Source organism: Thunnus thynnus, chromosome 20 (genome assembly GCF_963924715.1).
Source record: "Thunnus thynnus chromosome 20, fThuThy2.1, whole genome shotgun sequence".
In the NCBI taxonomy this organism is placed as follows: Eukaryota; Metazoa; Chordata; class Actinopteri; order Scombriformes; family Scombridae; genus Thunnus; species Thunnus thynnus.
This window is the reverse complement of record NC_089536.1, coordinates 16,408,485-16,432,129: the sequence shown is the minus strand read 5'-3', so window position 1 is coordinate 16,432,129 and position 23,645 is coordinate 16,408,485. Positions and strand designations below refer to the sequence as shown.

The 23,645-nt window shown below is 40.8% G+C and overlaps 1 protein-coding gene across 3 annotated transcripts; it reads left to right on the top strand.

Moving 5' to 3' along the window:
* The first annotated feature begins 548 nt into the window (after positions 1 to 548).
* lrrc4bb (leucine rich repeat containing 4Bb) lies at positions 549 to 19,301 on the top strand. 3 transcript variants are annotated; one of them, XM_067576291.1, is made up of 3 exons: positions 549 to 690; positions 15,144 to 15,741; positions 15,856 to 19,301. In XM_067576291.1, the coding sequence occupies exons 2-3, from the start codon at positions 15,499 to 15,501 to the stop codon at positions 17,851 to 17,853; spliced, it is 2,241 nt and encodes a 746-aa protein (XP_067432392.1). In that variant the 5' UTR covers positions 549 to 690; positions 15,144 to 15,498; the 3' UTR covers positions 17,854 to 19,301. The 3 variants fall into 3 exon arrangements, with proteins under 3 accessions (XP_067432392.1, XP_067432394.1, XP_067432393.1); XM_067576293.1 differs by lacking the exon at positions 549 to 690 and adding an exon at positions 1,565 to 1,991; XM_067576292.1 differs by lacking the exon at positions 549 to 690 and adding an exon at positions 10,612 to 11,029.
* Positions 19,302 to 23,645: the final 4,344 nt, after the last annotated feature.

Genomic DNA, 23,645 nt, shown 5'->3' with positions numbered 1-23,645 from the left:
TTACAGTCAGAATTTTGAGGGACTCAGGAGCTTTGCATACCTTTGTGAGGGAGGCAGTCCTGCCTTTTTCTCCAAGCTCAGACACAGGGAGCTGTGTTCCAGTTAGAGAGATGGGCCTGCAAACCATTTTTGTGCCTGTGCATAAAATGTGTCTTTCCTGTTATTTTGTACAGGGAGATGTGGAGGTTGGTGTTCATCCTGAACTGCTAGTTGGAGGAGTTGACATCATTTTAGGAAATGACCTGGCAGGTGGGCAGGTGTGGCCCGATGATGTAAGACCAGACAGTGTACAAATACCTGATGTGTCAATACAAACAAAAAAGACATGTGCTCCATCCCTAGAACCTCCAGAGGTAACTGAACCAGAGCAGATGGTTTGTGCTTCAGAACCGCAAGGGATTGTAGAAGTGAAAATATGATGAGCGTGTGGAATTTTACTAAGTAATACACAAAACACTAAGGGTTGCACAACACCAGTGGATAGGCGAAAACAACTCCTTTAAAGGATTGTTTTCGAAAGTTCTGGTTACAATCCCTTGGAAAACAAAACTTTTACCAGATCAGCTTGACCTACGCCGGTCATTGACCCTTCCAAAAAGCGTTAGGCCAACAGACAAACAGGAAACATCTAGAAATAGGAGCAGACTCTGAGGAGCAGTCCACTCTGCGCAGGGTGACAATCCTCAAAAGGTAAGGCTTTTAAGTTCCTTACACCAATTTGACTAAGACAAGTGACCCTGTGTTGGGAGGCTGCTCCGGAGAGTCACTGAAGGCCAGAGACCCTCACAGACAGAAACGAACCGTGGGAAAGACCAGATAGATGATCACAACCAGACTTCTGTGCACAGAACAGTTGGCTGAAAAGAATTTGGCTCTAGGTTAGATTAAGTCAGTTTAGAATACGTCTGATGAAAACTAGTATTGGTGTTAGGTCAGGTTAGAATAGCTTTTTAGCGCAGTGCAGCCCAACTAAAATACAGCAACTAGAGTAACGAGAATAAGTCGGATAACCCATGAGGGGTTGAGAGCTCCGACATTCCCAAGAGGGGAAGAGACTCAAGAGGAGTCTGTGGCCTAAGAGAGGTCATGTTTTAAGCTGTGCATATTTGCTTACCTGGTTGTAAGCTGTGTACACCTGAAAGTGTTGCTGTTGTTGTGTCGTATACATGTCTAAAAAGTGTTGCTTTTGCTGATGTGGGTGTGAGCTGTGTGTATTGGAAAATTTTGCTGTGCTGATTTGTTTGATTGGAAAAGTGTTGTTGCTGCCGATTCACTGTATACAGGGTTGAAAATGTTTTGCTGTGTATAACTGAAAATTGAGTGTGTAAGACTCCGGGCAACGCGCCAGGAGCACATAGCAGCTGTATCCCTTTCGTCGTCAGGGAAAGCAGAGGGCAAACAGAAAAGTTGTGTTTATAGCGGTTTGTGCATGTGGTAGAGAGTAGTAATATTAGGGAAAGTTCATGAGGGGTAAATAGTTAGGAGAGCAATGCTTAGAGTATTGTTGTTGGGCTGTGTAAGAGAGCTGGTTTGCATGTGGAGAAGGTATCTTGTTGTAAGTTGAAGACAAACTGAGCAGGAATAAGGAAGAGCGACCAGTGGGGCTTAGTGGGAGGAACCAATATTCACAGACAAGAGCACTTCTAAAAATAACTTAGATGCAGTAGCACAGACTCCTCCCAGCCCCTCCTTTTGAGAGCTACAAGCTGGTACAAAATTCAAGCTACAAGCTGCTAGAAAATTCAACCTTTTTATTTTTTTTTCTTCACGAGATCAAGGGACAATACTTTAGAACAATTTAGAAGATACAAAACTACAATAGTGAACTGAAACCAAAAAGAACATAGTTAAATTGCAATCTGACATAATGTATTCAACACCGGTTGCAGTAGTGGGAAACAAAAATCCTGATTTGTTGAAAGACATTCAGAGGATTCCGGGAAAGTGGCAGAAGCGAACTGAAGGGCTAGAGGATGCCTGGCCAGAGGGAGGTACGTTTGATGTGGGAGTCTGTGAAAGCATGGAACATAGAATAAAAGACTATAAACCTAAAGATTAATCAAAGAGCGACAGGGAAAGAGAGATTTGGAACTGAAAATTTTAAGACTGTTCAAAACAGAAGGCCAAAACTACAGGGACAAAGGGACATTATATTCCATGGCAGACCCTAGACCTGACCGGCCTGGTTGCCAATCTCCCTGATATTCATGATGGGGCCTCAAAGTGGATCAGAGCTTTTGAAGAAGCCACTACTGGCAAATTGTTGGCATTGGGGGATGTGAAAGCAGTGTGGGCTCAAACTTTGGGGACACCGGCAATGGAAATATGTTGAAACATCATGGTTTTGAGTGGATGATTGATCCCGTGGTGGATGGCTCTGAGTTTGATGCTTATTGTGGGAGGCTGTGGGCAGTACTGAGGGGAGAACACCCAACATGTGTTGACCCCAAAGCATTGCAGGGCAAGACCCTTACAGAGGCTGACAATCCTGCGACGTATGTTAGCAACCACCTGAAAAGGTGGAGACAAGAAACTGAGGAGGACATTGAACGGAGTCAGGTGCTGATGACTCTGTTCAGAAACTCAGTCATTGATGCTCTTCCCACCCTAGTCAAGTGCATAACAACTATGCTGCACAGACAATTTTGTGACCATGTGATACATGCATTGGAAAGGTATAGGGGGGATGAGCAGAGGAGAAAAGAACAAGACAGAGACAGGATCACTATAGGATCACTGATTCAGAGCAAGCTGTATCTACAGTCTGTGCTGTGACTCATGCAATAACTGCTACTCTGGCTGATGGTGATGCAGGTTCAGAAAAGTTTGCGTTGTCAGCGCCAACTGATCTTTGTTTATGACCTGGTTTTGCCTACACCTCAGGTGGGAAAAGTTAGGCAGGGGTATTTGACTTAAAATTCAGAAACTCTAGCAAAGTTAAATTCACTGCTAGGACATTTGGATGAAAAGAAATGTAAACAGCTGGTCGAGGTTATTCAAAGTTACACGTCTGTTCTCAGATACTCCTACTTGCACTAATTTAATAGAACATAATGATCGTGTGGGGGATGCTATGCCCATCACTCAGTGGTTTTATCGGGTTTCTTTAGAAATGTGGAAAATACTAGACTCAGAATTGTCATGCATATTGGAAAATGGTATTGCTGAACCCTCTTCATCTAGTTGGGCTTCTCCTTGTCTTCTGGTTAGTAAACTTGATTCCACACATAGGCCCTGCACTGATTTTTGAAAGGTTAATGCAGTGACAAAGCCTGATTCCTTTCCTCTCCCGAGGATGGAAGATTGTGTTGATCAGGTTGGGGCGGCCAAATATGTCAGCAAATTTGACCTTCTTAAGGATTACTGGCAGGTTCCCCTTTCTAAAAGAGCCAGAGAAATTTGTGCTTGCACAGTCATGCCATTTGGGCTGCGAAATGCCCCAGCCACATTTCAGAGGTTAATGAACAAAGCTGTGTGTGGGTTGGAGGGCTGTGCAGTTTATTTGGATGATGTGGTAATTTATAGTGACACATGGGAAGAACACCCTAAAAGAGTACAGGCTTTATTTGACAGGCTGGTTTGGGCCCGCTTGACTATCAACCCGTCCAAATGTTTGCAAAAACCGCAGTAACCTCTTTGGGTAAGGTTGTGGGGCAAGGGGAGGTTCGTCCCATTCATGCAAGAGTTTTTGGCAATGCAGGCATTTCCTTTTCCATCCACTAAGTTGTTGCATTTCCTGGGGATGGCTGGTTATTACTGTGGGTTTTGTGCTAATCTTACCTCTGTAGTGGCCCCACTGACTGAGTTGTTGAACACTGACCATAATCCATTAACCTTTTTGTGTTCACTTTAAAATCCGAATCAATGGTTGATGTGATGGGCCTTGTTCTTGTGGCCTTATCATTTGGACGTATATCATATTAAGGACGAAGAAAATGTAGTTGCAGATGCATTGTCACATGCGCCTTGGTCATAAGATGTCCTTTGATAGATGTGCCATTCATTCCTTATATTTCTACTATCCCAGTTTTGATTTACTCTTAAAAGTGCTTCCTCTGGGTGCAAGGTTGCCTCGCACTTAAGGAGGGGGGTTGTGACGACCCCTAGGTCTCAAGACCAATTTCCTGTTTGGTTTGGTTGCTAGGATCTGGGGAGTGGCTCGTTGGGAGTGATGGCTGACACCTGGGTTGGTGTGACTGCTCATCTATTTATATAGGTGCCTGAACAGTCAGTCTCTCTCCTCTCTCTAGGTTACTTGGTTTGGTTGGACTTTGGTTGATTTATCTATTTTTTCTTACACACATACATTTTCACACATCAACACACTACACACTGATGAGCTGACTGCATACTTAATTTAACTTTCTTAAGTAAATGTATTGTACTTTAAAGAGTCATGTATGGTCTCCAAATTTTGTCCTTTCTTTGAGCCGGGCCATGATATTTTTCACTTGCACATGATGGTAACAATGTGTAAAAGTGCTCAAGTAAAAAGGTGAAAAGACACATGCATTTGTATCGTAGCTCATCAAACACTTCAAAATGAGAGACAAGTCATATTTATCTTAGGTATTACTAGTTAAGTTATCACTCAGCTCATTAACCAGTTACACCCTAGCTTTCTGCTATTACATAATACATAATAATTTATCTACAAAACGACAATTGACATCATCAGAGCAATTTGTTAAGATGATATGTCAAGACACCAATGTCAGTTTGCTCTGTCAGCCAACAGTTGTGCAGGGGTAGGCATTCTCAGGCCGTAACATGAGGTTTGCAGGACTGTATGCATGCTGTAATTGTGTATGTTTTGGTTTTTGCAGCAGTATCTTTGCAGCTTTAACTTTGCCTCTGTTCTTCTGTTAGTTTGAGGGTTCTCAAATGATTGTGTGCTTGAATAAGAATATTTTGCTGCAGTTTGCAAATTCTGCTGAAGCAACTGCTTGTGTTTGACACTGATTCCCCCGGGATGTCTTGGAAATCATATGCTGATCTATATGATTGCCTGACTCTTTGTTTTGCTGACTTTGTTGATTCATATGAGCCTGGAATAGTAATCTTCTAGTAGTTAATTCATATATTGACCCAGATTTTTGTCAGGGTATTGACCTCTCTTGGCCATTTTATTCTGTGTCATTGTTCATCTTTAGCATCTTATAAACATGATAATAAGTTTTTCCTGACAAACATTGTGAGATTAGGATGCCTTGTGCCTCTCTTGGCTTTTATATACTGTGGTCCCTGGAATATACTTTATGTAACATCAAGCTGCTGTGACTGTATGGAGTCACCTGTCAGTTATATTTGAGTCATGTGCTGTAAATTCATTGTAACCTCAGCAGAGTCTGTCTTTCTGTGGGACAAAGCTGCTCTGTGATAATGAGACTTTTTAGTTTTGTTTTCCTTCAGGGTGTAGGGTTGAGATTAGGTTATTTTCTCTTTCTGTAAAACAAGATTGTGCACGCTTTAATAGTGTCATCAATCTCTCTCTCTGTTTTTTGGCAAAACCAAATAATTATCTTCAAATGTATTTGCAGCCAGCTCTTTTTCTATGTGAAGGCACTTTCTGAATGTCAGTGAATAGTTTGGAGGCAAACACTATGGGGCTGTCATTCATGTTGTGGTAGCAAGCTTGCAACCCTAAAGATCAAAAGACACTCAACTTTAATTTCTTTCATGAGTCATGTTGTTTCAGGATATGATTTGTTAAAAAGATTTTCCACATCAACACTTGAGATGTGCTTAATTACTTTTTTTGCTGATAGTTAGATGAGAAAATAAATGCCATGTTCATGTCTGTAGGGTAAATATGAAGCCTCCACCAGCAGCCAGTTAGCTTAGCCGGGTGCAGTAACTTCCTGGATACTTGTAATCACTATCGCTGCTAGGTTGCCGGGCAACCAGCAGAGACTCTAGGAAGGTACAGTACTGTGCCCGGCCAAAAGGCAGGCACACAATGTGTCATTTTTACACTTTTTAAAATGAGTTAATTAGTGAGTGACTTCCCCATGTTTCCAGTCTTTATGTTAAGCTAAGCTAACTGGCTGCTGGCTCCAGCTTCATGCTTAGTGTACAAACATTAGAGTGGTATCAATCTTCTCATTTAATTCTTGGCAAGAAAGCAAATAAGCACATTTCCCAAAATGTAGAACTATTCCTTTAAGGATAGGTTGCCAATTGATTTTTCAAGTCTGTCTTAAAACAACAGTCAGGTGCCCACATGAGGATTGAACAGGTTTTTCTTGCTGTAATCATTCATCCTGTTCATACTATCTGTTTAACGATCCCATCCTTATTTGCTTTCAGTGTAAGTGATGAAGGACAAAATCCACTGTCCTTATTTTTATAAAAAATATATTATAAAGTTTATCTGAAGGCTTCAGCAGTCCGACTACTCAAATAAAGAGAATATCTTTCAAAGTAAATCTTTTTAGTATAAAATTATCTCTTTTTGTTACTATCCCCCCCACTGCAGCTCAGCAGGGAAACACTGTCCAGTATGGAAATCAAAAAGAGGAAATTTTGTAATAAAAAGTCTCAAACTTTGGAGGATATCTACTTGATTTGACTAACTGCTGAAGCCTATATTATTCAGATAAACCTTTAAATACATTTTTGCACAAAACGAGGACTGTGGATTTTGTCCCCCATCACTTACATTGAAAGAGCATTAGGAGGGTATCTCTTTATGGCCAGAATGAGCAGGTGGAGTGATTGTTTCACTGTACAAATGGATACCTGACTTTTTTTTTAAGACACACTTTAAAAATTGTGAACCTATCTTTTAAGTTAACTTAAAGTTCTGTTATTTTCACAAAAGGACAGGCATGCTATAGCCAAAATTCTCACATGTGGCATATCTCCTAATTAGAGGAAATAGGAATGTTAGGGATACACCACTGACTCACAGCACTGTTTCATCTTAATTTGCTGTTAATTGGTATACTGACTTTGGACTTCCCGTTTGGGAAATCTGCAACCTGGATTGGTGGGAATATAATATGTTGAGTGCAGTTTGGAGCCTAATGTTAATCTCATACATCTTGCACTCCTATAGAGTTCTGGCCATCTCAGTGGGGGAAAAACATACTTGTCTGGAGAGAATTTGTGATCACTTGAAGAATATTATAATTTTATAGAAATGAATTCACTATTACATTTCATGTGCAGTGTAGAATGACTTTATATCTCATTGTAGCATAATCTTATATCCAGCTTGAGCTTGATTATTCAAAAGGTGTTTACTTTCTGATTTCACTTCCCCATTCCCCATCACATGTCAAATAGTTGACAGTTTAGTTCATTGAATGTTCCTAACAAATTTCCTAAAGTAACATTAATGTAGTTTGGTGCTCATATTTTAAATTTGTAGAATATGAAATAAAAGAAATATCTGATGGCTATACTGTATAAGCTAAAAAGTGTTGTTTATACCATAAAATAACAGTGACTTAAACAGCTGAGAGAGGTTATTTTTGGTTGCACCTCACACTTTTGCTCACCAGATGGCAGCGGAAGATAACATTTTCTCTGCATTACAACACAGAAGCTGCTTGGTTGGCCTGCATGTACAGCTGACTGACAAACTTGATGGTGCAAATTCAAAATTGTGGTTGTGATGGTACAAATTGCCTGTTATTATACTTAACGCATTGGTGCCATAATATCTACTAACACTCCAGTTCTTATAAAGGGTACAAACTACATTTAAAGACTTAACTTTATGCAATACTTTAAATTGTTTAGAGGGACAAAGTAACCATTTGGAACAGAAAATTCATGAATATTAGTCCCGATATTATTTCACCAATCCATTTTAAATAAAAAATAAGTCAGTTTAAGTACAACTCCTTGCCATTTTTTAATGACTTTTACACTTCTTTTTGACTTCAAAATGAGTGACATTCTTGAACAATTGGAGCACTAGAAATACATCCTGTCTTTCTCGGTACACATACTGCAGGCCTGCATCTGCATATGAACGTGGACACACGCCAACACACAAACAAACAGACACACACATGCCCTAGTGCTCATACGCACAAACACACTGCGTACAAACCAAAAGTGAGTTCTCACAGACAGGAAATGATGTCAGTTCTTGTCTCCAAGGAGATGGAGGCAGTTGCTAAGATACTGTGACACTAGGATTTTTCTCTCTATTTTCTCTCCCTCTCTGTCTCTCTAACACATGCACACGCGCACGCACACACACACAGGGATGTCACCATGAATAACTCAAAACTCTCCCTTGTATCTCTCTTATTCTCTTGCACAGATGGCAATGAGCACCAATCCAACTTTTTTCCAGTTACATTTCTAAAAATAACCACCAAAAATATCACTTTGTTCACAATCCCAATTGGATGCTCGGGGCCATTAAACAAATACTCTTCATCCAAATCTAAAATCAGCGCGACTGCTACAAAAATTATCCACATTCTTAATCTTTGCTTTGAACTGTTTGCAATTACTCAACCACCCACTTCTAGAGTGGTGAGGCCTGTAGCTAGTATCCCGAAATGATGGAAGTGATGGATGTGTATCAGCACCCCTCCAAAGCTTCTTCACAGTGTGAGCTGCACCTCTCTAGTGCTATCAGCATGCCACATATGTCTTGGCACTGGCATGTTGCTGCCAAATCCTCATCGCCCTCCCCTTCTCCTCCCCTGTGGCTCCTAACACAGCATTAAGAGTTTATGGGGTTTGGGTTGTATTGGAAATGCCATGCACTTGTCCTCTGGATAGTGGGATTAGCTCTCTCCACTGTATTTCTACTCCAAGAGCCTTCCTGTACTGATGACACAAGCAATACAGCGATGAGTGTTTGTTCATTTACTGTGCACAAATGCATGTCCCTCTCCCTCCCTCCACTCCATCGCTCCCACACACACACACACACACACACACACACACACACACACACACACGCTCAAGGGTGCCTGCACACACACAAGCGTACCATACATGCATAAGGGGAATATCAGATTCAATGTGCAATGACACAGTGAGGACATAGAGTGGAAAGTGGGGGGAAGGAAGAAGAGCAGAGGCACAGGGTGGATTTGGCATGGGCGGCGTGGAATCATTTTAAATGGCGCGGGGGTTGGAAGGCAAAAAGATGTACACAGAGGAGACGACGAGAGTGGCAGAAAAAGCACTGAAAGGCAGTCAGGGTCGGTGAGAGACTGGATGTGGGCTAAGATTTCAGCATGAGTGAGAGGGAATGAGGAAAGAGGGAGAAAGAGGGAAAGGAGGAATATCCTCTGCACCACTGTGTGACTGGAAATTTAATAGAGGGAGAGAGATAGAGGGAGAAAGAGGGGGAAGGAGAGAGAGGTAGATGGGTGGAAGAGAGAGAGAGAGAGAGAGAGAGAGGCAAAGGAGGGGGGAGGGGAGAGGAAGAGAGAGGCAAAAGGCACAGAGACCTCATTGCTGTGCGGCTTTCAGCAAAAGCTAGTGGTCGTGAACAATGCTCACTACGGCATTCACAGGGAGGGAGGGGAAGAGCAAGGAAGAGGGTAAGGGAGGGAGGGAGATGGAGAGGAGGAGAGAGATATCTTGGGGGTCTTTCTGAAGCATAACTGGCCTTCTCTGTCCTTTGACCTTTAGTGTGAGCTGAGACAGAGCAAAGATGTACTGAGATTTATTTTTACCCACAAACTAGTCCTTGGTAGTGGCTACAATGCTACAAGGGGCGATTCTCTTCTTCTGCACAAATAGAAATTTGAACTGAAATAAATGTGAAGGGGGCAGTGATGGGGAAGGAGAGCTAAAGCACTTGACACGTGAATGTACGTGTGACAAAGATCTCTTTACTGACTGAAGCTTTCTTTATTGGCAAATAACACTGCTTTTAATTCTCTGATTAAACATGTGCAACCTTCTTTGTGTAGGGTTCAGACGAATTGAAGTTTTGTTCTTCATGTCTGGATCCTGACAGTATGTCATAGTGGTGGCGGCGGCTTCCTAATATACAGCTTTAAATTCACCACTGAGAACTGCTTTGGGGGGAAAAAAAAGAAATACTCATATGCAAAGTCTGCAGAAAACAGACCTCATTAGTTTGCTAGATTTAATCTTAGCTGGTCATTACCGAAATGCATGTGCTAGCACTGAGCATTCATTATGAGTATGGACATTAGTAGGCCTACAAAACTCTTTAAGACTCAATGGACCAGAACTGTTTCTTACTGCAGATGTTTGCTGGCTTGTTGGTTCAACTGTGTTAAAACAGGTGGCCATTACACAGTGGTAAACACTGAAAACTGAACTGAAAAACTTTATTAGAAGAGACACAATGATTAAATGAATCCTGCTGATCATGGAGTGCTGCTGAGTCATATTAATGAATATGTGACTAAATATGCTTTACATGCCTAGATCATATGTTGCACGTTGTGATTTGAAACAAATCCTGCAGACTAAAGTAAAGCAAAAAAAAGTGTTATAGTGGCAACATCCTGCTCTGGATGAAGAGTTTAATGTTTGAATCATCTAATGAACGCAGGTACATCCTTTGAGTCGCTGGTCCTTCACCTATTCTAATGCTGTCTTAGTGGGATTCAGGCTGAAACATACGGAATGTGCGTAAAGAGCCGCTTATGCTGGACGCAAAATGCTCTGCCCAGCGGGCGCCGTCGCGTTTGCTGCCTGCGTTCCTCTCCAAGGATGATAAGGCGCATGGATGCATTCGTCCCGGACCTCGTTCGTAAATGTGATAATACTACCAACATCATTTTTCTCCAACTACCCTTAATCTGATCTCTGTTTTTCGCCCTCCCGTGTGTGTGTGTGTGGACTGTGCTCATCTCTAACCTGCCATCACTGTAGCCCCCCGCGTTGCGTTGGCGCTGCGGAATAGCCTACAAGAACAAGAGCCAGCTCACAGCCGTGGAAACAAGCGAATCAATTTAGGGAAGAGAAAAGGAGAGATAGATAGCGAGGTTGGAAAAACTGACGATCGGGAGAGGGGACGAGAGGAGAGAAAACATCGACCTTACGCCGCAGCCGCCGAAACATTAAGGTACGTGTATATTGGTTGTACAGGTAGAAGGGACTGAAATGGCCGGCGTAATTATTGCATTTGTTACCTAATCTGCATGGATGCTGAAATCAGTCACGAGATGACCAAGATTTGATAACAAAATGTGTCTGTGAGGGTTGCACTGATGGATAATAATTTAAGTGAATAATTAATATCAGCGAAATATACAGTTAACGTCGATGTCAGTGGAATAAAGCTGTGGTAGTCCTTGCAAATGTATTTAAATAACATGGTTCCTTATGTAAGCCGGTGTTTCACATGTCCACACATATCATTTTCCCCCAAAATACTGAGCCTATGGATTATTTTTGGGTGCAGTCATGTTGTCATTACCACGAAGAGAGAATGGATGCAAGCCATTTTGTAATGCAGCATGTGCAGAATTAGGCCTATTCAGAATTTCAATTGCGTTCCCGAGAAGGTGCGCCGTAGTGAGCGCAGCTGCATAGATGAATAAGGCCATTCTGTTGAATTGTAGGAGATATTATGCTAGAGGCTATATGATGAGGAGAGATTGCAGATTAGAGGTTGCGACTGCGGGAGGAAATTGTCAGGTTATGGCCTTTTTTCGAGTTGATATCAAAAGATTTGAGAAAATATACTTGTCATTAGTTGAAAGTGGGGGAAATATTTGGCATGCACCCGCATTTGTCTACCTCTTAACAGCGCTGGTCGTTACTATACTGATGAAATGCTACCCTGATTCCCACGTCCTGAATCAATCTAGTGTTGTCATAGTTACAGTAGATGATGTTGGCCCTGCTGCACCTGTGTCGCTTTGTGTTCATCTAGACCATCTGTAAATACATGAGGTCTAATTGGGCCTTGTGTAGGCAACAGGAAACATCCCAAAGCCCAGACCCTCAGCATTTATTGAAAACAACACCACGATTTTTTGCCTCTTCATAAACCTTAACGACTCTGTTGTGGAGAGCAGGGCATTGATACAATCAGGCGCTTATGATGATGTGATTGGTTTGTAGCAATTGGTCAGCAGCTTGCACTAATTTGTCTTTTCACGACTGAGCGCTCTCTCAGGCCTGATCGAATAATCAATATCTACATGGTTGCAATCTGCTCTTGACATGAAAAGAGAGATCAAGAAAGAGAAATACCTTTGAGTGAAATTGGTCAGAAGAAATACATGATGCCTGCGTGTTAAGCGTGTCATAAACCCCCCCAAAGAAAACACATTTTGCACAAGGATGAGGATGAAGGCCGCTGATAACAGAAATTCACCTCAGATGAGTCAAGGTGTGATATTCTGAAAATGGTGTATGTTGTTGTTCTTGTGCTTTCATGGTGAAGAACTTGAGGATGGGAGGTCAAGGCAACAGGCGTCCTGCTTGCAGATTCAAGGTCTCACTCCACAATACAATTTTACCCTGTGTGGTGTTTAACATAGATTGTTTTTTACTGTCTCAACCCAGTGTGTTTTTTCTACTCAATGCAAAGAAAAGGTAGTCTAATTCTTTGAGTAACAACTGCATTGAACACCTGGTTACTGACAGCTACCAAAGGCCTTTGTCTGATGGGAAATGCATCACTCCTGTAATGATGCAATAATTGAAATGCATTTTCATTTTTTGGATGTATTTTTGTTGAATGCAACTGCTCATCTCTTACTTTTGTATTCGTGCAAGACAAATCTCACCATTACCTCCATATTTGTACATTTCAAGAATGGTACAGTAGCAGTGGAAGAAGAGATTAGGGATTAGGATCCTTGCAGTTCATTCAGCTGCTAATTTTCTTGAGACCCCTTTCAAAAAAGAAAAGATAAAGGATAAATGACAAAGCACCACCCTGACAATGTGCATAATTAAGTAGCAGTAGGCCTATATGAAACAGACTTCTTTAAAACACAGTGTGCATGAAAAACACATTCTTGTATGATCAATTCTTTGACCAGCTGAATATCAACATTGTTGTGTTTTGATGCTTCTATGAATCATTTTCTAACAAGCAAATCATTGTAACTGTTAAACCACCATTCTGGATCAGATACAATTCTGACGTCTGAGGGAGACATTGAAACTCTTTTTTTTTTTCTCCATCTGAGTCAAATTATTGGAATGCATAATTACCTGCTGTATAGAGACGAGAAGGAGACTCTTCAAGGAGGGACAGCAGTGTAAAGAACACCATAATAAGTGTGTTTGAGTGCTGCAAAGGGGCTGCATACAGTCACATTTTGGTTTACCATCTGTATTCATAAATCTACATTCAGTCTCTAATCGGACATGGATAATGTGTTGTTATTTCTCTGTGGCAGTTACAGTTGGGACGGTTGTGGATATGGATGTGTGAATATCTGTGTGTGTGTATGTGTGTGTGTGTGTGTGTGTGTGAGAGAGAGAGAGAAACAGAGAGAGAGAGAGTCTGTGGGATGTGCAGAGCATCTGAAAAAGTCTATTTTTAGCATACACTCCCTTATGAGCTTTCTTAATAGCTGCTTTAAGAGTTCTCAGAGCTATGTTTTTAATAAAGACTGATGTTGACCTAATCCTCAGACCTTGTAGATATTAAGATTCATGGCAGATTTATTCCCCCTGTTGTGATATTGAAGGCCATGGTTCAACAGTGTGCTTTCTAAGGTTTCCCTGCGCTTATGCAAATGTACATTTCCATATACAAAAGTATAGACTTTCAACATTCAGTTTGTCCTCATATAGGTAAAGGAATCTAAAGAAAAAAAGACTGTTGATTTAATATCCGGTATTATGCTATGCTGTGATGGGGATAAACCTTAAGTTTTAAATCAATTAAAGCTTAATTGACTTTGGCCAAAAAGGTGCTACTGATCAGTTTTGAACAGCAAATGTTCATCAAGCTCAGCTAAACACAGTAATATGGAATAGGGCACTGGACAGTAAAAACACAAGATGGTGAGTGAGCAGGTTGCCACAGCAACCGTGTTTCTAGGAGCGCATGCATCGTCGCTGCATAGGAGAGGAGATGCTAAAGACTGCCATGGAGCCTTTTAAAAATACAGTGTTTATTACACTGTAAAAATATTTGCAAAATGTATCCAGAGTTATCTTATATAAAATGTGGACAATCGTAACACAGTGGTCACATAATGTGATAGGTAACAAAGATTTTTCTTATTTGTAACAGACAACACAGGCTTGTGCCTGCTGGAGTTGGAGTGTCAAGCATTATGTGCTTGAGAAAACAATGAACTTTCTCTTTGGTCTTATCATTATAAGGGAAACAGCCAAATCATTTCTAAATTTAGTGAGTCTGCTGATGCTTGCAGCCATTTCTGTTTCAAAACAGTGTGTGACACACTATTAACCAAAGATAAGCCCCACTTGAAAAACATAATACACATTTATGTACTACAAAAGACATAAATGTATTTTACCCCACCTTTTTCTTCTTGTTCACAATCTAGTCATCATTTTCATGTATGGTTCATCAACTTTAGTGGTTGGGGATCTTGTGTGATTGTGCGTTGCTTATTGTAAACAGCATGTGCATTGCAGTAAAATTTCAGGAGTCAATAATCATTCCTTCATATCTTAATTGCTAAATTACTGCATGCAGGCATCATTTGTTATCTCATTTGTAGTGCTGTGCTGTTGCCTTATGATGGATTGCGTGAACCTCTGCATTAACCTTAGGTCTAGACGAATCCCACCAGCAGTTGTAATTGCATTCAGCAACTTTGCATTCTTTTAAATGTGAGATTCTACTTTTGTCAGTATCTAATTTGTAGCACGCCAGTTCCATAGAGTGGGAGATGAGACAGTATGGGTGTGCTGCAGCACTTGTGACCCAGCTTGAGGTTTGAGAATTTTGTGGCCATTTCAGACCATGACCCAAATGTTAAGTTCAACCTATGAAGAAAATGGCAGCTGACTCCCTAGTTGAACTACAGGCCACAATTTGAGAGCCACCTCTTCAGAACAGAAAGCCCAACCCAGCTTGTCATGCACTCTGGCGACAGGACATCATAATATTTGGAGACTTTAGTTCAGTTCTGGGAATACTTGCATGTATGTACTAGGCTAATGTCTTAAAGCTACTGCACTGTGCACTTACTTGACCTCCTTCCTCTCTCTCCTTTTCTCTCTTTCCCCTACAGTGAGAAGCAACAGCCTCTGTGGAGTCAACACTTTCACGAGCAAATTCTCCCCCAAATTTTATGTCTATCTAATTATTGTCATGGGAACAAATAATACATGGTTCCCTAAAATGACATGTTGAAAAGAACAAGGTGCTTGATAGTGAGCAAAGTAAAATAAGAATCTATTAATGATAAATGCAGCCTTAAATATAACGTCATCCTTTTCACTCTCAATTTTTAAAGTGACTGCTTGAAGGAGAAAAAACTGAATAAGAGCATTAAATATGAACATCAACATAAGCACTTAAATTCCCTTGTTTGGAGGTGACCTATCAACATCATAGCAATAGGGGTGGGTCATGACTCAGTTGCCATGCGTGTTGTCATGGTGACCAGCCCCTGTACCCCTTCCCCCCTCCTCTGGTTGGTCCAGCTTTTGTTGTGGTTTCACAACCATGGACCTCAGCTGACAGAGGCAGCACCCCCCTGCCCCACCCCCTGTACCTGCTCCAATCAGGCGAGCCGTGTCATCTGTACAAGGAAGACTTTAGATGAAGTCCCAGACAGTATTTCAGAGAACACAAGATACCTCAATCTACAAGAGAACTCAATTCAGGTAAATATGGTTTAATCTAAAAACAGACCATACATTCAGATGAATGAATATACTTTGACAGCAGTAATTCTAATGTTGCTACAACATGCCTCCGTGTTTTTGTTTCCTCACCAGGTGATCAAGTCTGACACCTTTAAGCATCTGCGGCATTTGGAAATCCTCCAGCTCTCCAAGAACCACATCCGGCAGATTGAGGTGGGAGCTTTCAATGGCCTTCCTAACCTCAACACGCTGGAGCTTTTTGACAACCGTCTCACAGTGGTACCGTCACAAGCCTTTGAGTACCTCAGCAAGCTAAGGGAACTATGGCTACGAAACAACCCCATCGAGACGCTGCCGGCATTTGCCTTTCACCGTGTTCCCTCTTTACGCCGTCTCGATCTAGGGGAACTCAGGAAACTGGATTTCATCTCAGAGGCTGCCTTTGAAGGTCTGGTCAACTTGCGCTTCTTGAATCTTGGCATGTGTGGCTTGAAGGACATCCCTAACCTCACCCCACTTGTACGACTAGAGGAGTTGGAGCTGTCAGGGAACCAGCTGGGGATAGTCAGACCTGGATCCTTTCAGGGCCTAGTGTCGCTTCGCAAGCTGTGGCTAATGCACTCCAGAGTGTCAGTCATTGAACGCAATGCTTTTGATGACCTCAAAAACTTAGAGGAGCTCAACCTCTCCCACAATTCCCTGCATTCCCTGCCTCATGACCTCTTCACCCCTTTGCACCAGTTGGAGAGGGTACATCTCAACCACAACCCTTGGGTTTGCAACTGTGATGTTCTGTGGCTCAGCTGGTGGCTGAAAGAAACAGTTCCCAGCAACACCACATGTTGTGCTCGCTGCCATGCGCCCCCAGGTCTAAAGGGCAAGTACATTGGGGAACTAGATCAGAGCCACTTTACCTGCTATGCCCCAGTGATTGTTGAGCCACCCACTGACCTTAATGTCACTGAGGGCATGGCTGCTGAGCTGAAATGTCGTACTGGAACCTCGATGACCTCTGTGAATTGGTTCACTCCAAATGGCACTCTGATGACCCATGGATCATACCGAGTTAGGATCTCAGTGCTTCATGACGGAACACTGAACTTCACAAATGTGACCGTGCAAGACACTGGGCAGTATACTTGCATGGTAACCAACTCCGCCGGAAACACCACTGCAACCGCCGTGCTCAATGTGTCTGCTTCAGATCCCAGCAACAGCTACAGCTATTTCACCACTGTTACTGTGGAAACAGTAGATACAGTAGGAGGAGGAGGAGATGATAAGAACTCAGCAAGACAGTATATTAACGAGACCTTCATAGAGTTCCCTAATCCTACGGTTCAAAGAGGGGTGTCAGATGGTCAACCTGGCATCACTATATCTCCTTCTCTCTCTTCTCTTTCATCACTGTCCCCACGAGCTAACAAAGTGGCTGAAAATGCAGTGACTGTGTCCATAATTGATGTAACTAACATTCCAGGCCTAGATGATGTAATGAAAACAACTAAGATCATTATTGGTTGCTTTGTGGCCATTACTTTTATGGCAGCTGTAATGTTGGTGGTCTTCTATAAACTCCGGAAGCAGCACCAGCTACACAAGCACCACGGCCCTGCCAGAGCCATTGAAATTGTCAATGTAGAAGATGAGATTGGAGCCGGGGCCGGCAGTGGCATCTCAGGTGGTTCAACCATGAATTCTGGCGGTGGTGGAGAAGGAACCCTACGGATACATCATCCAGAAATAGTCAACCTACCCAACATTGGACGTTCAGATACTCTGAACCATTACTACAAGACCCATCATTTCAACAACAACGTGATGGGTCTTAGTATTGGCACCGAAGGGATGGGACCAGGAGGGATCCTCAATAACAAGCAAGGCCAGGATATTCCCATCTCCTGTACCTCAGCCCCAATCTCTACATCCAATTTGCTCACCACATCAGGCAATGGCATCAACACCAACCCCAGTTCTATGTCCCCACCTCTGCCAATGTCCCTCCCCATGCCTACAATGGGCTTACATGGATCGATCAAAGGTTTCATGGGCCAAAACCAGAATCCCCAAATGGAGCCTCTTCTCTTCAAGGGGAGCTCGAAGGAAAATGTCCAAGAGACTCAGATCTAAAAACAAAGCGAGAGTATAGAGAGAGAGTGAGCAAGAGTCGAAGACAGAGAGGGGATTGATGTTGGGTTTATGCGCGGAATGATTAGACACTAGAGTGCATTGACATTACACCAGGAGAGAGGATAGACTGACACGGCAATACACAAACACATAGACTTATCCGTGACAGTGTACTGAGCCAAGGATTACCACAATGGGCCACTTGTGTTTGTAGTAACGATCATGGCCATGGAGATCAAGGAATGGACATTGCTACAATGTAAATCTGTGCCAAAGCAAATGTTTTTTGCAGTTTCTACAAGCTGTGCTCTCATAGGGAAAAACTAGCCTTTCAGAGTAATCAGTCCCCAAATCGTTGTTGGCCAGCAGAGATGAAAGACATGCACAGCACTTACCACACTGAAGATCTGCGATATTACCGAACAAAATCCAAGAGACATTTTCTTCCACACAAAACACAAGCCACACTCTCTCTCAAGTGACTCAATTGACTCCCTCAAGGTGACAATTATGTAGGCATAAATAGATGGACAAAAAGGTACAGTGCAGTACAAACTACTGTGAAAAATCCACAAATTATATAAATATATTTTCATTTAAATATGTATCATTGCAGACTCCGATGCAGAGATATTTTGGGGTGGATGTATAAGCTGGTATAGTTTGTTTCTTTGTGAATAATCAGGGGCGGTGATAGGGGAGGTTGGTTATGATACATGTTTTAAGTTTGGCTACTTCTCAGAAACATAAGGGCTCAATTGCAACACTCATTGTGAATCTTTGAATTGGCTTTGTGACATGAAGTCCATTTAGGTTGTAGAACAGTAAATGCAGATCTCTGTTTGACAAACTTTTGTCTGTTGCTTCAGTAATAATCATTACAAACTTTTGTGTTCTGAGAGTGTATTATGTATTTTGTAAAAGCCAGCTACTTGGTATTTGAATTGACAATTCTGATACTTAAATGCCAGCATCAAATAATGGTAAAATGATGTTCCACAAACAAGGAAAGGTAATCCAATGCAAAGACCTGTATGGGTAAAATAAAGTGTTGACAATGTGTTATTTGAACCAGATCAGTAGCCAGATATTTGCTTTTAGACAGGAATTTGATATGACCTCCTTGTTCATGGTTACCATAATCATGCCATAAAATGCTGTCATAAGGATGATTAGACATCTATCTGCAGCAGCATTCAAGAAATGATTAAACATCCATCTTAAGATGATTGGAATGAATGGAAATGTACAGTATATTAATAATAACAATGTCTGGTTGTATGACAATTGTAAGATCCACATTTTTACAGTGTAACTTTCATATGTTAAATGCCATTTACGCTTCTTGCGTTTCAACTATGTATTTCTTTATTTTTGTTAGTTTGATATAATGTGTACAGTTGTCTAGCCATGTATCATTACGTGTGAAATAAATCAATCATATATTGGGCTGTGGCGGGTCAATATGGCAACCACATAAGTAAAGAGCGAGACATTATGCAGGCCTCTGTGCTAAACCGGGATGGAATGTATGGTTTGTGGTTTAGCCATTAGTCATTCTGGTAATGATAGGTGCCATCTGCTCTATTAACATGTTCAGACAGGCTTTTAGTCACTCCTATAGATGTTCTACAGACGCTACTGGTTTTGCAAAATGAGTGTTTTCAACCGAACTAGATGATCTTATTCTTAATGAAGGCACTTTTGTCTGAAATTAGCCGTCAGTATGCTTCTCCCATGGTGATGCTTTAAAGCTAGTTTGGAAATGTTTTCAAATGGGAAGATGGAAATTATACTTTTTAACAGACTGTATTTATAAAGCAGGAACTTAAATGTTTGTTGCAATTGAGCACACTGGACATGCGACCAGTTATTCCAGAGAAATGTACCTGAGATAGTGCTATCAACAAAATCATATCAACAAGGTTTTCGACTGTAATGCAGCTCTGTATGTGATTTTGCTTTTTTTTTTGTTGAACCCCTCCCTCAGACCTGCATATATATAGGAGCTGTTTTATGTGAGTGATGATGGTTTTTCTTATCAACAATGAGCCCACATTGATTTGGGGAAAAGGAACATAGAGGAATAGTAATAATAATGATGATAATTTGCTTGACAATATCAGACAAAACCAACCTAGATAGTACTGTCACAGAGGTTAATGTCGCTTCATTAAAGGAACATCTTCTACATCAATGCACACTATCTCATCCTGTGTAATGCTAAACATCTAAGACATCTTTTACGATACGTCTGGTTAAACCTACAGTACAATACCACATGTAAACTGATCAAGTAACTCAGGTTGTCTAAATTGCAGCCATGCATTTTCTCAGATTGGTGTCTCCTTCAAAGCCGTTATAGTATAGTAAATGTAAATGTGTTGCAACCCAACAGACATATCTAGTGGGCAGGGTTCCACTGTAGCCCCACAGAGACACAAATAGAATATAAATGAAGGCTAAAGACACAACATATGGCCGTTCCCTTGATGTGCTACATTTGGTGGCTCTGTCGTCAGATTTCAAAGAGCATACTAGATACCTCCTTGTGTGCTGTGTGTGAGGGTGCATTTCTGCATGTTAACCATGGAACGAATTTTCTTACCTGAATGCTACTGTAGCAGTGTTTTATGATGCTGGTGACTCATGTTATCTTCACAGATATGTTCCTTTCATACCTGTGGACATCTATTACATCCGCATTTATCATCATTATTATTAACATTTGGAGGAAATGCAGAAGGGCTTTGTTGCATCTTAGTATAGTGGCTGCCATTGTACATATAGAACTTGATGCTGTTTAAAAGGAGGCTCATTCTATTAATGTTATCAAACGTATGACCCCTTTTAATGAAGATCATATGCTTGAGACTGGAATTTGAATATGTGCATATTTGGCAACTGTACCTCACTGTATATTATGGTGGTGAATTGATGCAGTTTGGCTTCAGATGGAGTACTGGCATATGTGTATCCTCTGCACCACCCGTCGCTTACAATGGATGCTTCAGCCCAGATGACATTTCTTGGTTTGTCGGAAGCAAAACTCCTTAATGAAATGGATTATCGTACGAGACACCAAATTGCAAGACAAGAAAATGGACTGACCTTTTGGTCCTTTAAAGGTAAGCTGTTCAGTTTGATAAAACAATATGAAAAGAACCTGGGTGTGTTTTGACCGCTTTTTAAAAAGAAAGAGAACAGTGTTCAGCTCTAGAAAAATTTAGATTTCTTTAATATAAAACAATAATAAAAAAAATGTCATTTTGTGTTTTTTTTCCTTTTTTATTTTCCAGTTGTTGGTTGTATCTTGGTATGTGATATTATCAATTTGGGTCTTTATGTATTGTCATTAAATGTCATTTTTTCCACGCATTCATCCAGGTACACAGTGTGGCAGAAGAGTGTATTTCTTCAATTATAGCAAAATCAACATGTGCTGTACTTGCACTTCAATGACTGTCATACAATGACTGAGAGGTAAATTATTTCACTGTTTGCTATACTTCTGTGACTTCAATTTTTTGCCCGCTGTAAGGAGTTATTCTGCTATTAGAAACATATGCCATCTTCATTTTTTTTGTTGTGATTCCATCTTGCAGAGCACCGCAACTAACTAAAAGAGAAATGAGTTAACAAGTTCAAAATGATGATGTTTCAAATAAGTTATTGCGTGAAATTTTATAAAACAAAATGAAAAGAAGTCTGAACAATAATTGTGTTTACACTGTATTTTGTTTTTTGATTTTATTTATCCTCACACTTGTTTAGTTAATCAGAAAACAGGAAACACACTTTCAAAATAAGGTTATGGTTGGACACAATGGCCCCTTGTACTCCTGATATGTGCACAAATATATTGTAATAGCTGGTTGCTTGAGATATATAAATCCATGCAAATGTTATGGTATTACAGCAAATGTTGATATACAGAAGGTGCCAGCTGGTTAACAAACAGTGAAACAGTCAAATAATTATGCAGTTGTAAATACATTAAACTGATTTTCTCATTTTTTGACCTGTAAATATCTGTAATCATGAAAAATGATCAATTTATTGTATTGAAAAACAACACAAACTTGTAGCAAAAGTGTATTTTAACGCTAGATGTGAGTTAATAGTTTTCCAGGAATAAAAACAAGGTAATCTGGGTAGTCTTAGCTGATTGAAACCCTAATAACAAATTAGTCAACTAATTGATTAAGAGGGGCAGCTGTAGAAGTACAGTCATATTAATCTAACAAATTCAACACTATTATGTCCTGTAATCACTACAGCATGGCAACCGCCTTAATAAATCAAATAGTCTGTCATTTAACATTAGCGTAATTGTACATTAACCTGCACTGCCATGTTTTATTAGAAGCGTATGTTGTGTATTTGCAAATTTGACAAATAGATGAAAGGAAAACAAACAGTCAGTTCATTTTAATGAATAGTTAGGCATTTTTCTGATTGGCCACAAGAACTGACAACTTTTTATATACTGGATAAGAATGTACAAGACATTGGGGCCTCATAAATACTTCACCAGTTCTTATCTTGAAGGGTTGACAAAATAGAATTTGATCTATTTTGCCTTACTGTGTTGTATCCTGTTCTTCAGTTCATCTGCATGTTGCAGATTTGATATTTTTAAATGTATTTTTAACCCTGAGGTGAGGTGAAATCGTATAGACTATCCCAGATGTCCACTGAGCACTACAAGTCCAACCCACATTATGAAACAACAATCTCAAGGGATTCATGTAATAACAAACACATCAGCCGTGAGCCATAACGGTGAATTTCAATAATATGTTTAGATAAAATGTTTGGGCCTTACAGCAGGGAGATTGTATTTGAAATGTCTTATGGGGCACTATGTCGAATACTTTTCTTGAATGTAATTGTGCTTTGCTTGTACTTTGGTCTCCAGAGATCTCAGTCCCCCATGAGAGTTTTTAGATATAACATTAAAGGGGCTTGCATGCTGAAATAGCAATAGAGAAGACAGCTACAGAATTTTATGGCTACATCTTTGTATGTTCTGAAAACATCACCCAGAGCAAAAGAGAGAAATCAAACCTAGGTGACTTAATTTTCAAGCAGATTATTAATATCTGTGTTGTACAGCTTTTTTTTGCTGTTTCTCAGCTTGGGTTAATTATAAGCAAACATATAGTGAATGCTCAGAAAACCTTTGAATTTGCCCCCCCCCCCCCTTCTTTTCTTACAGAAGGCACAGAAAAGGGTAATGCTCATATGGAGGGGGGGGGGGGTGAAGTGAGCAAAGAGTGTGAATACAGCAGAAAAGAATAACATTAATATGCACTAAAGATGAAAGCGGAATGCTCAAACGCAAATACATTTAGAGCATTCTGTGATCTTGGCATGAATATAATGTTATGGAGTAGGGTAATTTTAAATTAGAAAAGGTGGGATTTAAAAAATGCCAGTTTCAATCCTTGCAGCAAGAAGCAGCCATATCCACAGGAGGCATGTTTATCGACATAAATTCCCCCGTGTAATTTCAAACTATGTTCAGCATTAAAAAGAAGAGGACACTCTGATTTCTGTTTGCCAAATGTAGCTTTTCCTCTCTACATTGCTTGCTTATGCTACAGTCATCTTCTAGAAATTCACTGTGCCTGCACTGTCCTCTCCCTTTCCCTATGCTGTCTTTTTCCTTCAAATTCAATAACCTCCTAGCTGTGTGTTTCTCCAGGGAATCCCCCAGTTCCCTTGGCCCACAGACAGACTGCAGAGTCTGTGGGGAACCTGACACAACATAAACTCCACTGTGAAGC